This window comes from Onychomys torridus, unplaced genomic scaffold, assembly GCF_903995425.1.
Source record: "Onychomys torridus unplaced genomic scaffold, mOncTor1.1, whole genome shotgun sequence".
Taxonomy (NCBI): Eukaryota; Metazoa; Chordata; class Mammalia; order Rodentia; family Cricetidae; genus Onychomys; species Onychomys torridus.
In genome coordinates, this window is record NW_023411717.1 from 339836 (window position 1) to 352529 (window position 12694).

A 12694-nucleotide genomic window follows, 5' to 3' on the forward strand; every position below is an offset into this window, starting at 1 on the left:
CTTTAGTTGAATGCCATCTAGGTTGTTTCCAGGAAAGCTGTGTCAGGAACGTGATGGGAAAAACCACAGTGATAGATGACCCAAGCTAGTGGGAGCTCATGGACTCTGGACTGACAACTGGGAAGCCTGCATGGGACCCCACTAGGCCCTCTGAATGTGGGTGAAAGTTGCATGGCATGATGTGTTTGTGGTCCAATGGCAATAGGACAAGGACTTAAGTTGAGCACAGGAACTGGCCTTTTAGAGCCCTTCCCCTATAGTGTGATACCTTACTCAGCCTCAATGCAGTGGGGAGAGGCTATGTCTAGCCTCAATTTAGTATGCCAGCCTGTGTTGACTACCTAAGAGATGCCTTACCCTCTACGAGGAGGGGATGAATGTGGGATAGGTAGAGGTGGGGGAGTGGGAAAAGGGGAAAGAGTGGGTAAAGAGGTTGGTATACAAAAGGAAAGAATTTTTTTATATAAAAAAATGTGTCCATACCATGAAATATGATCTTAACACAAAGTTGTAACAACACTGGAAAGAAAGAACAAACCCTGAACCTGAGTATGAAACGAGGCACTGAACCCTTAGGGTACAATGGGCAATAAGACTTTCAGAACACATGGGTTCCTTTTCCTTCAAGTTGTTAATATTACAATAACTTTTGATCTGTGGTTCCTCATCCAAACCATTAACAAATAGTTGTTGATGTAGAATAGTGAAAGAGGAAAAACACAATATAATTGTGCATAGCCCGAGAAGCAGGTACAGAGATGGGTCAGCAGGGATGCTTACTGACACTACCCAGACTTTGTTCTTCTCAGTTAGCCACATACAAGCCCAGGAGACCATATCCTATGTCAGTTAGAACTCTTGTCTTGAAGGATACAAGATCTGATAGAGAACACTCCTAAAATCTATGTCACTCTCATGGGAATGCTGCATAAACAGAAATGTTATGATTCAAAAGCCCTCTAAGTCACCATGAGGACAGTTTACCTCATAGTAGTATGAATTCCTCAACTGGAAACCTAGGACATGAGAATCTTTTATCATATAGAGGCAGTTCCAAGGCTCTTCATATTGATTCTTGCTGTGAATCAGTACAGAAGTGCCATGTCCTGGGGAGGAGGCAGGACTGGAGCGTGGAAAGACACTAGAGAAGGAACCTAGAGTGGAGGCTCTAGACTTCTCTCTATCTGCTCATTCTCACAGACCCAGTTTCTTTGTTTACTTCCCATGCTGGTTGTTATTTTCCTATTATCAAAAGCGAAGAGCTCTGTGGAACATGGATGACCACCCAGTATGCAATGTACTGTGAAAGTTGATGCTGTATCAGTGTAGGTCCATGTTCTGTAAATATAGTGACTGTAGGCAGGATACCGAGACTCGGACCAGAAAATATGGGACCACAAATTAAGGTATAATCTCAGAACCAACCTCAATTAACATGTGTGTAACTAAGCTCATAAATGAGTTCTCTGAAAACGATTTTAGTAATAAATTTGTCCAACCTACAAGAATTATATTTATGGCAGTGCATTATGATATTAATATCTCTTAAATTCTAGGAAACTGGAACAACTGCTTGACCACACAGCTAGACTTGAAAATACACCTAAGACAATTTAAGACTTAAGACTATGAACAGAGGTTTTGTCTGCCCAGCTGTTGGTGATTTGGATTTGACAGGTCAAATTTGTATTATACTTTATTCCTAGATATTCCAACAAATGCTCCCACCACAGAATCCAGAGATATTTTTATCATACTGCATCATCAGAGTTTTCCATTTTATGGTTTCATTAAAGAAGAAACATGTCGATGGTGGTGGTTACTGGTGAAGAAATTGAGAAGGTATGGTGGACTCTAAGGGCATCCTATGTCATCATCACTTTATTATTAGATATCCTTTTGCAAATTTGACAAAAGCACTATAGAGGTCTGTGTGACAAGTAGGCAGAAAATAGACACCAAGAATGATTATTTCTGGGAAAGTCTCCAGGCTAGTCTTCTCTGTCATCTCAGTTTCTCCTCCAGGGCTTCTGACACACTCAGGATGTGGGTTGCAACACTGTGTCTCACAAAGTAATAGACAGAAGAGTCCTCAGATGTCAGGCTGCGGACCTCCATGTAGGCTGTGTTGGAGGATTTGTCTGTGGTCAGTGTGGCCTTGCCCTTGAACTTCTGGTTGTAGTTAGTACCACAAATTCCAGGACAAATATTTTCAATCCACTCCAGGACCTGTCCGGATGCCTGCTTCACCCAGTGCATATCATAGATAGCCAAGATGTAGCCAGAAGCCTTGTAGGACACTTTCCCTGAGGACCTAGGCTTTCTTAGCTCTGCTCCAGACTGCTGCAGCAGGACCTGGTAGTGGACTCCTACAGAAACAAAGGCAAAGTGGATGTCATTTTCTCTTCAGTTCCTGTATCCTTTTCACGGTTGGAACTGGGGGTTCCACTTACTTGTAGATGCTGCCACAAAAAAGAGAATAATCAAGTTCCATTCCATGATGAGGGTCTGTGTGTTCAATAACTATGAAGAGGACACTGATTATATTTTTTTGGGGTGTGGACATTCCTGTATTTACTACCAGAGGCTCAAATAATTTGAATATTCATGACCAGGAGACTTCTTTAAAAAAAAAAAAATAAACCTAGTCCAGCTGGAGAAGGAGGTAAAGGACGCTTGGATGCTGAGGGCCAAGTTTGAAACTTGACAGAGAAAATGCATCCCATACAATTTCCCTCAGCCCTGTAAAGGCATGGTGGATTTTATAGCAGGACCTAAGCATTCAATGGATTTCAGGCCTGAAACAGTTGCTCCTTTTGTGACAAGGTTATCAGACTGATTTACAAAAAGTGTTTGTGATCATGACGATGGTCACTAGAAATCTAAAAAAAAAGAAAAAATGCTGAGTTATGAGAATTAGTGGCCTGTTTTTAGATACATACAGTTAATATTTGCCTTTCCAGGAGGTTGTATACAAAAAAATTTGACTGAGATTATCAAAAATGTGTCTCAGAAATATTTGTACATCAATGTTTATTGTAGCACTGTCTGCAATAACAAAGTATAGAAATAAGGTGTATAGCTGTCAGCTGAGGGCTGCATCAAGAAGACATGGTTATACACACAACACAAGAGACATATTCCATCGGAGAAGAGTGAGGAAATTACATCACATTTAGGAAAATTGATACAACAGGAGATACATGTATTACTTAAGAACATCTCAGAAACACAGACACTACATGGATCTCTCTTAGTGGTTCTTAGATACTGCATAGTTACATACAACTATGTATGCAAATATGTAATGACGTGTAAATGAAACTGTCCAGTAGAGTAAAGAGTGACAAGGGAGGGTGAGGGAAGAAAGAGTACAGGCGTGGGGAAATATGCACAGTTCATGCACTTGTATAAATATTCTAAACATATGTACATTATTGTTTTGTTTTCCTTAAGGATTTTGTTTATCCTTTGGAATTTTATTTCATATATTAACTGTATCATGATAGTACCTACCCCCACTATGCACCTCTGGCCCTTGTTGGGACCTGACAATAATTCGCTCTCCCAAATTCTTGACCTCCTTTCTTTCATTAACGGATAACACAGTGAGTAAAATTAGTATTATCTCTATACACATAAGCAGGTCATTTATTAGTTCATAGGAAACATCCAGAAATCTTCCAAAGAAAATTGATTATATTTTCCCAATCAGTAATCAAATGCCAATGGACCCTCAGCTTAGTGTGGGCCCTCAGGAAATCCTTCCATCCATGTAGTAATATTTTAGAAAATTGTAACACTATGTTCAGGGGTGAAAGCAGACAAGAAACACATATACTAAAAATTGTATCTGAAATTAATAATACAACTTATGCAATTCAACTCTCTATTTCTACCATGTGGGTCCAATGAATAAACTGGTGTAATTAAGATTGCCAGGAGGCACCTTTACCTGTTCAGCTCTCTCCTGGGCTCACATGCTATAATTTGACTGGCTTGATTTTGTACAGTTCTTCTGCTGGTAACTATAGCTGCTATGAGATTATGTGTGCAATGAGAACTTTTCAAATGCTGGAGACATCATTCCATTCCTATACACCCAATATACTGCATCTTACATACTTCCCAATTCCTTTTATGTGATGATTGTTATGTTTTGAATGAGAGGTTTGTAGGGAAAAGGGGCTGGCTAGAGAAACCCACCCTGTCCCCGGAGCCCAGAATTAGGAAAGCATGGATCAGATAAAGCCAGTGAGAGAAACACAGTTTAGCTAAGATCAGAGCCACCTCTGCCCCTGTAAAACTGATTTGTGAAATCAACCAATCACAGAGCAGGACAGTAGAATCCTGGCCCTAGGGCCTAGGACCAGGCAAAGAAACACAGCCTGTATTTGGGACCTGGGCCAGAGAAATGAACCAAGAATCATGCCCTGACTCTGAAACCAGTACCAAAGAAACACTCTTGGCACCTAGAATCAGAGTCAGTGAATAAATTTGCGCCCCGGCCTTAGAGGTAGTGTCAAAAATCCAAGAAAGGCCAGTGAAAGAAACACAGTTTGGCCTTGAAATCAGGGCCATCTCTGCCCCTTGCTCACAAAACTGGCCAATCCCTGGGCAGAAAATAAACTAGCCAGTCACAGTTGACTCTGCCCCCTAGACATCCTATATAAGCTGCCCTACCTGGTTAGTTGTGAGCTGTTCTCTCCACCCTGGTATAGGCAGTTACTCTCTTGGACTCCTCCTTCCCAAATAAACCTCTTTCTAAAAAGAGTATTGGGTGAAGACCTTCATTGACTGGTAAACAGAAGAACCTTGCTGGGATGTCCAATAGTAGACTGAGCAGGAAAGAGCTGGTAACACTGAACCAGAGATTATGGCTCTCCAGGAGAGGATCAGGATTGTTGTGTCCTTCAGGGAAACCACCCCCCATCACAGCAGGTATATCCTGACTTTCCCAAAGAGAAGCAAGTTCAGGCCCAACTCTCCCAAGAAGTCAGAAAACCTTCCTTTGCAAGGTTGGGCTGTTCCTTTGCAGTCCAAGCCATCACAGCTGTGCTAAACAGCTTCAGGTGTCCAGGACACTTTCAGGGCAGAGCTCTTGTTATAAGTAGCTCGAGGTGTCTGGGATATCTCGCCTTATAGGACTGAACTGTCTCTTTGCAGTTTCAGACATCAATTTACTAACATTTTGGTGCCAAAACCTGGGACACCAAACCCAGAGTTTTTGCAGTTTACTCACCAGTTGATAAAGATGACTCATTCATGAGTACTCAGTCACCCATTCTCAGCCCTTTCACCAGTCATGAATATCTATATTAATCATGACACAGCACACAGAGCCTTCTGTGATCAGGGCTGAGAGAATCACTCATCTATTAGGTATAAACATAAGTATTATAAGGCAGTTTGACTACATAACCATTAGAAAGGTAATTAGGTTTACTGGGGTGATTTATTCCATATGGATGAGTATTTGAACATGTATACCTGGGATGAGTTCTTTGCTACAGAGTAGGACACAAATTTAATTAGAAAGCAGTTGGTCACTACATAGCAGTCAGGCACTAGTGGATACAACTTACCTGAGGCTGATATTGTAGCTTGCAATGTCTAATACTGCATAAGATCATTCATGTCTTTTCTCTCCCTGATGGCTGTACAGTACCTTCAGGCACTAGGAAATCTAGTCAGCAGGGAGAGATTCCTGTTCATTTCATGGCTGGCTTCTCTGCATCCTGCAATCTTAGTTAATGGCGAAATGAAGATTAAAACAACTTTAATGTTACATTTTTATCTCAGTTAGAATAACCATGATCAAAAAAATATGACAACATATTGGTGAAATTATTTAGGCCACTCCACATAGTTAAAAGGGAGGTTTATTTTGTGGGGTAACTTACAATGAAGGGGTTGGTTGCAGGGTCTGGCAAAGGTATAGTGCAGTCCGGCGGTGTTCTCTGGAGAACTCTGCTCGGTTTCCCTCCAGCGTCCAGGGTCCCAGAACCAAGGGCACGACCTCCTCTCAATCCCCCATCTTCCCTTTTTCCACCCTCCTTGTGGGCGTGACCATTACCAAAGCCTCAATGGGGGTTGGAACTTCCTGGTCAGTGCTGGGATGGCTATCCACTACATCAACAAATGAATGCATGGATGTGGGAGAGGGTAATCCTTGTTCATGCTTGATGGGAGTGTAAACTAGTGAAGTGACTTTGGAAATAAGTTTGGAGTTTTCACTAAAAAATATTAAATAAAATAGCATCTGTCTCAGATATACCCCCTCAGAATGTACTTAAATGACTCTTCATCTTAGTATAGAGACACTTGTATATCCATCTCTATCATTGTTCTGTTCAAAGTAGCAGGAAAATGGAAACAAGCTAGGCTTCCAACACAGGATAAATAGATAATGAAAATTGGAACATATAAATAATGGAATATTTCTCAGTGGTAAATGATGAATCATGAAATATAGAGAAAGTGAATGGACCTGGAAAAAATATGCCGAGTGAGATCTCCAAGATGTAGAAAGACAAAAGCTTCATATTTTCTATCCTTTGTAGTTGTCAGTTTGAATGTTTAGTTTTATGAATTTAATTTGTAGAAGCCAAGAGACTAGAAATGTGTCACTAGGGTCTTGGAAAATTAGAGAGAGGATATATTAAACATTGAAAAAACGAAAGCAGATAGGGTAAATAATAGAGACCTAAATGTTCAAACATAATGTGGTGTTGGGAAATGGAGAAATGAGGATTGGAGTAAGGTAAACAAATATTAAGTTAAAAGGAAGCTATGTAGAAATCTAGGATATAACAATGTAAGTAATAAATAGTCTGCAGAGGACATAGAATACATGTGGCACAGCAAAACAAAGGGCCACCCTGGGAACCAAGGAAAGAGCTTTGTGCAGTAAAGAGACACTAAATTACAATGCTATTTCTGTAACAAAAAGTATATAAATAAAGAACAGATTATAGTTGTCTAGTTTTACATTTGAGATTGTATTTGTGTTGATGGAATAATTTTGTATTCAGGTTGTGGTTAAGTTTTATGTATCTATCAATACATTATTTTTACCAAAAATAATAACTTTAAGAGAAGTGCATGCAAAACTGGAGATATCTAGATTAGAATTTCAGGATAGTTATTAGTCCTGTCTCTGTGGTCTGATTCTGATAGTTCTCTATGGTTATGTGAGATTGTCCTTACAAAAAAGCTGAGTGTCAAGTACATGGATGTGATTTCTTCTTTAGTTTAACTTTAGTTTAATTCCAGGTTCCTGCAAGGGTGACAGAGCTATTCCTCAAAGTAAGGAGTTATTAATTGTACATCTCAGTTCCAGGCACAAGGTAATGCTGTGTGACTTAATGGACAGAGTGGATCCACAGGTCCTGAAAACAGTATGAGACATTGTCATTGCTCTTAGTGCCCATGATAACTCTGTAGAGAGATCTTATTTCTGAGAATTTAAATCTGAATAGATTGTGGACCCAGAAGGGGGTGCAGAACTCCAAAGAAATTATCTTCTAGATACAACAGGAATAATACTCTTGTGAACCCACAGAGACTATGAAAATCTGCACAAAGACTAAACCAAGCCATGCCAGATGAAGTCTCAGGTTTAAGAGAGGGACATGAACACTGGCCCTCTCACCCTTAGTAAAGAAGTTTCTACAATTAACGAAAAAATAAGATTAATTAATGGAGTGTCATTGGATATATCAACCACACTGAAGGATTGACACAATCCCAGGTGTAGAAGGACAACACAAAATGAACTCAATGGTATTTTTGTGGATATTTTCTGTCATATCACATTGTGCATTTTTGTTTCACTTTTCTTTTGCTTATACAACATTGTTACAGAGCTGTGTTTATAGGGTTTGGTATGGGCTTGTGTGTGGCAATATTTATTGTTTTATTTTTGTTTTGTTGTAATTCCATTTTTAAAGTATGTTTTGTCTTTTTTGATTTTCTCTTACAGAGAAAAGAAAGAGCATGGAGTTGGGTAGGAGAGGACATTGCAAGGATCTGGGAGGAGTAGGGGCTGGGGAATCAGTGATCAGAATACATTGTATCAATTTTTTAATTGTAAAAACTAAATGAAAACTGAATAAAATAAACGAGAAAATATTAACCAATAAAGATGTTAAGAAAGAATCTTTACTGTGTTTGTGCATGGAAACACCACATGTCAATCACAACAGTGTGTGTCAGCTAGTAGACTCAATAAAGGAAACCACAAAGGATACAGAGTCATCCACAACAACCTCACCTCTTTACTGGGGATTCTTGGTTCCATTGTGCCCCCTGCTAGTCAAGAGCTCCCCTCCAGGTTGGTTTATCTTGGTTTACACTGAAGTTACATTGTTTCACTTAAAGAGTAACATCCATGAAATTTAAGGGCTCACAGAGCTCAGCTGCAGGGAGAAATGACTCTTGGCTCTCTGGAGATGCTGACTGGATGTTTCACAGATTGACTTTAAATTGTTCCTAAACTATCATCAATGCCCCTCCTGATGTCAATCCTCTCTGGGGACAGCTGGATCCAGCTCTAGCTGTTCCCACTTGCAGTAAGGTCACCACAGGAGAGAACAAAGTCTTGAGTACATTCAGCAGACTATACCTGGGGCAGAGCACCTGATGTCAGAGAACCACAGTGCTTCTTAAACTCAGATGTAGCCTTACATGTATCCATGTATGAATTCATGAAACATGCAGATAAAGGGGTCAACAGAAAGAGGATGAACCACTGTGGTACTCACAAAAAAAATTCCAAAACCATATATGCACATTCCAATGAAAATAGAAACCAAGAAAATACACACAGTGTCTCAAGGTATTTCCCATGCTGCATTTACATGCAATTAATGGAATGAAGGGAGAGGGTAGATCTCTTAACAAGGATCCTCCTGTGTGGTGGATATGTGTGCTTCAACAGCTTTATCTCCCCATGTCTACCTTTCCATTTCTGAAGTCCTCACATTCTTGGACATGGCATGTGTAGGTAAAGCTTTTCAGAACCTGAACATTTTCATGGAAGAAGGATGGATTTTGAGTATGCTTTCAGGAATGAGAAAAGTCGGTAGCACTATGTAGGGACACGTGTGCATATGGGTTTACATGTCTGAAGAATAGCTAAAATATTAATACCAAAATACGTACTACATAAATTCAGGCTATTCATGTATATTTTGCTCTAATATATAGGTCATGAATCAGATACACTTAATGCTACTGGATAGAAGGGGCTGAGACCAGTCTGATGCATGTCTTCTCTTCTATCACTTGTCAGAATTGACATGATGTTCTGTGGACTGTCAGAACACTGAGAAATACCCCCCTGACAATATTCTCTTCCCACTGTAGAGGAACAGCCATTCCTGTTTCAGAGTGCAGGAGGTGCTTCCCTTGGCTTTCAGCATCTCTGCTCTCCTGGATACGTCTCTGAAGATCACTAGAATGTCCTCCAGCATAAGTTATAAACAAGCTCTGCAGCTCATTCATCTTGAAAAATTTCATGAATCAACATCTGTAATCACTAAATACATCTTAAATAGAGCAGGGTGGATGACTGTGACACTCCTATGTCCCAAAGAGAGAAGATGGCCTTGTGTCACTGTGAGTCAGTGTTCTGAGACAGGCTTGTAATTATAAGGCAGGATATAAGGACTAGAGAGAAGTATGAATGTGAAGTCGAGGATAAATGGATATCTTTGAACCTACACGTCAAATATCATGAAGACAAACTGGGTTGTTGAAGAAATTTTGTTAATAGTAATACAGCAGCAAAGTTGGTCATATCCTAGGAATTAGACATTGATTTAATATATGATAAATCATTTCTACCCATGAAACTGACCCAATTATTTCAGAAACATGTGCTCACATTAACATCAGCACAGAAATGTGTGGAACAAGTTCATTAATGTAAAACTTCTGCTCTCTGACTCTTGCATGCAAGGTGACTAGGAAAACTCCTTATGCAAAGAGAATAATTGTTAGTCTTGGTGTTCCTTTCCTCAGTACTTAACCACGAGTTTTGAGCAAGTCTTTGGGTTACTCTTTCCTTGCATCCAAGTGCTGCCAGACTGCCTAGCATTACAAAATCTTTCATCCCCACTCCTCCTGCAGAACAGTAGTATTTGGTTTTCCCCTAGTCTACCTAGTCTCAGGTTCTTGTCCACCTGCGCAGCACTGGGAATTGATTCAATCTTACATAATATTAACTGTCCTCAAATGTTACACACACCCACACACAGAGAGAAACATACACACTTGTAAAAGTATTAATTAAAGGTGCAGAAGTAATAAACTTGAGATGGAGTGAGGGATGGATATGAGTGTGGCTATTGATGGGTACAGTACTCAGGTAAGAAATTCTCAGAAAAACACCATTTTATTCAAATGTTTTTACAAATCAACAGGGAAAGCTCAGCTCAGAGCCAATGTCATGTGCTCCATGGAGAACTTTATAATGCAATGTTGATAACTTTAGAAGGCACAACAAAGTTTATGAATATTGAATCCAGATATTCAACTTAAGAAATTGATTTCAAGGATGAAATTTAATGCTGATCCATGCAAACAAGAGGTGTGATACCCTGTGGTGAAAAATAAAACTGCATTAATTCCACAGAACATCATTTCTATGTGAATAATGTTTTACAATTTTAAACTACTGTGTTTGTATTTATTGTTTATCTTCTGTGGGATGTGTTTCATGTAGCCCTCCTTTAATAAAGGACCCATGCCTGTGAATACCCAAACACAGACAGATATCAACACACAACATTCTAGGGCCCCAATTTCATGTCCTTCCATCCCTCCATTCCTGCCTCTTCCCCAGAACACATCACTCTACACAGATTTGGGGTGAGACTCAGAATGAAGAGCCATGAAACTGCCTCTCCATGTGAAAAGATTGTTAGGTCCTAGTTTTTAATTGAGGTACTCTTTCTTTTGTGAAATAAACTGTTGTCAAGATGACTTAAGAGGGCCTTCAAATTGTGTCATTTCTGTTTCTGTAGCATTCTCAGGAGAGTGACATAGATTTGAGGAAATAACTGCAGTGATTCCTGTCAGACCTTGTGTCCTTCAAGGGAAGGATTCTTTGTTTTAAAATTTTCCATCACTATCATCATCATCATTAAAATCACCATCTGTAAATCAATCTGATTGCCTGGTCACAAACTAGAGCATCTGCCTCGGGCTTGAAATCTATTGAGAGCTTAGGTCCTGTTGTTACATCTTCAGCATCTGAACAGGGCTCAGAAAAAAAGCATGTTACACATTTCCTCAGAGAGGATTAGGACTTGGCCCTCAGCATCCTGCTGCCTGACCCAGGTGTTCTCTACCTCTTTCTCTAGCTGGACTAGGTACTTATCTAAGAAGTACCCTGCTCATGAATATGCAAATTACTGAGGCTATGGTGGTAAATACAGAGATGTCCACATCATAGAACAACATATGACCAGTGTCCTCTCTACACTCCCTGAGCACACAGGTCGTCACCATGGGATGGAGCTGGATCATCCTCTGCCTCCTGTCAGTAACTAAAGGTAAGGGGCTTTCCAGTTCCAAACCTGATGAGGGAACAGGGCTTGAGGTGACAATGACATCCACTCTGCCTTTCTTTCTACACAGGTGTCCACTCCCAGGTCCAGCTGCAGCAGTCAGGTCCTGGACTAGGGAAACCTGGTTCCTCACTGAAGTTGTCCTGCAAAGCTTCAGGCTTCAACATTGTTGACACCTATATGAACTGGGTGAAGCAGAGGCCTGACCAGGGCCTGGAGTGGATTAGATGGATTGATCCTGCAGATGGTAATACTGAGCACAATCAGAAGTTCCAGGGCAAGGCCAAATTGACTGTAGATACATCCTCCAGCACAGCCTACATGGAGCTCAGCAGCCTGACATCTGAGGATTCTGGGGTCTATTACTGTGCGAAAGACACAGTGTTGCAACCCACATCCTGAGTGTGTCAGAAACTGTGGAGGATCAGGAAGCTGCCCTGGGACTGAGATGACAGAGAAGATTAGCCTGGAAACTTGCTGAAAAATAATCATTCTGAGTGTCCCTTTGTCTGTCATTTCACATCTTATGGGGTCTTTGTCAACTTTTCAAAAGGGAAAATGCTGAGAATAAAGTAATGCTGATATAGGATGCTCTTAGAATATACCATACCTTGACCAGCTGTTTACCAGTGAACAGAACAATTGACATGATTACTTTCTAACAAAGTAAAACAGGACAAACTGTGGCAATGCATTATGATATCAATATTTCAAATCTATTTTACTGGAACTGATTCTGGAGTAGCTGGCAATAAACTGCAATATTTAATTAGAACAGTAATAGACAAATTAACACAAGCAAAGCCCCTTTCACAGTCCAATTCAGTTTCCCTAAATCAAACATAGGCAGTTTGTTGGAAGGGTCCTCACAGATTTTGGTGTAGGTGCTTTAACCTTTTCTATGAAATATAATTTTATGTCTCTAGTTGTTGATACATCTGATCATGAATTGCTTTTGGAGGTAGTACTCAAATCACTTACTATTTTAGGATTAGGGATGGAGCTGAGTGTCATATTGTAGAATCTCCTGGTGTAGAGTCTGCTACTTTGGTCAACAGTCTGAGCTCCTGCTCACATAGCACTGGGGAAAAAGCAGTGGGATTTGTAGCTGGGAATGT

At 40.2% G+C, this 12694-nt stretch overlaps 2 gene segments (V, D, J or C); one reads left to right on the plus strand and one right to left on the minus strand.

Annotated features, from left to right (window-relative positions):
* Positions 1-2004: 2004 nt before the first annotated feature.
* On the minus strand, positions 2005-2499 carry LOC118575309. The segment is given in 2 exon segments: positions 2005-2369; positions 2454-2499. Coding segments are annotated over 2 exon segments (411 nt in total).
* An 8998-nt stretch (positions 2500-11497) lies between these two features.
* On the plus strand, positions 11498-11978 carry LOC118575310. The segment is given in 2 exon segments: positions 11498-11561; positions 11647-11978. Coding segments are annotated over 2 exon segments (378 nt in total).
* Positions 11979-12694: the final 716 nt, after the last annotated feature.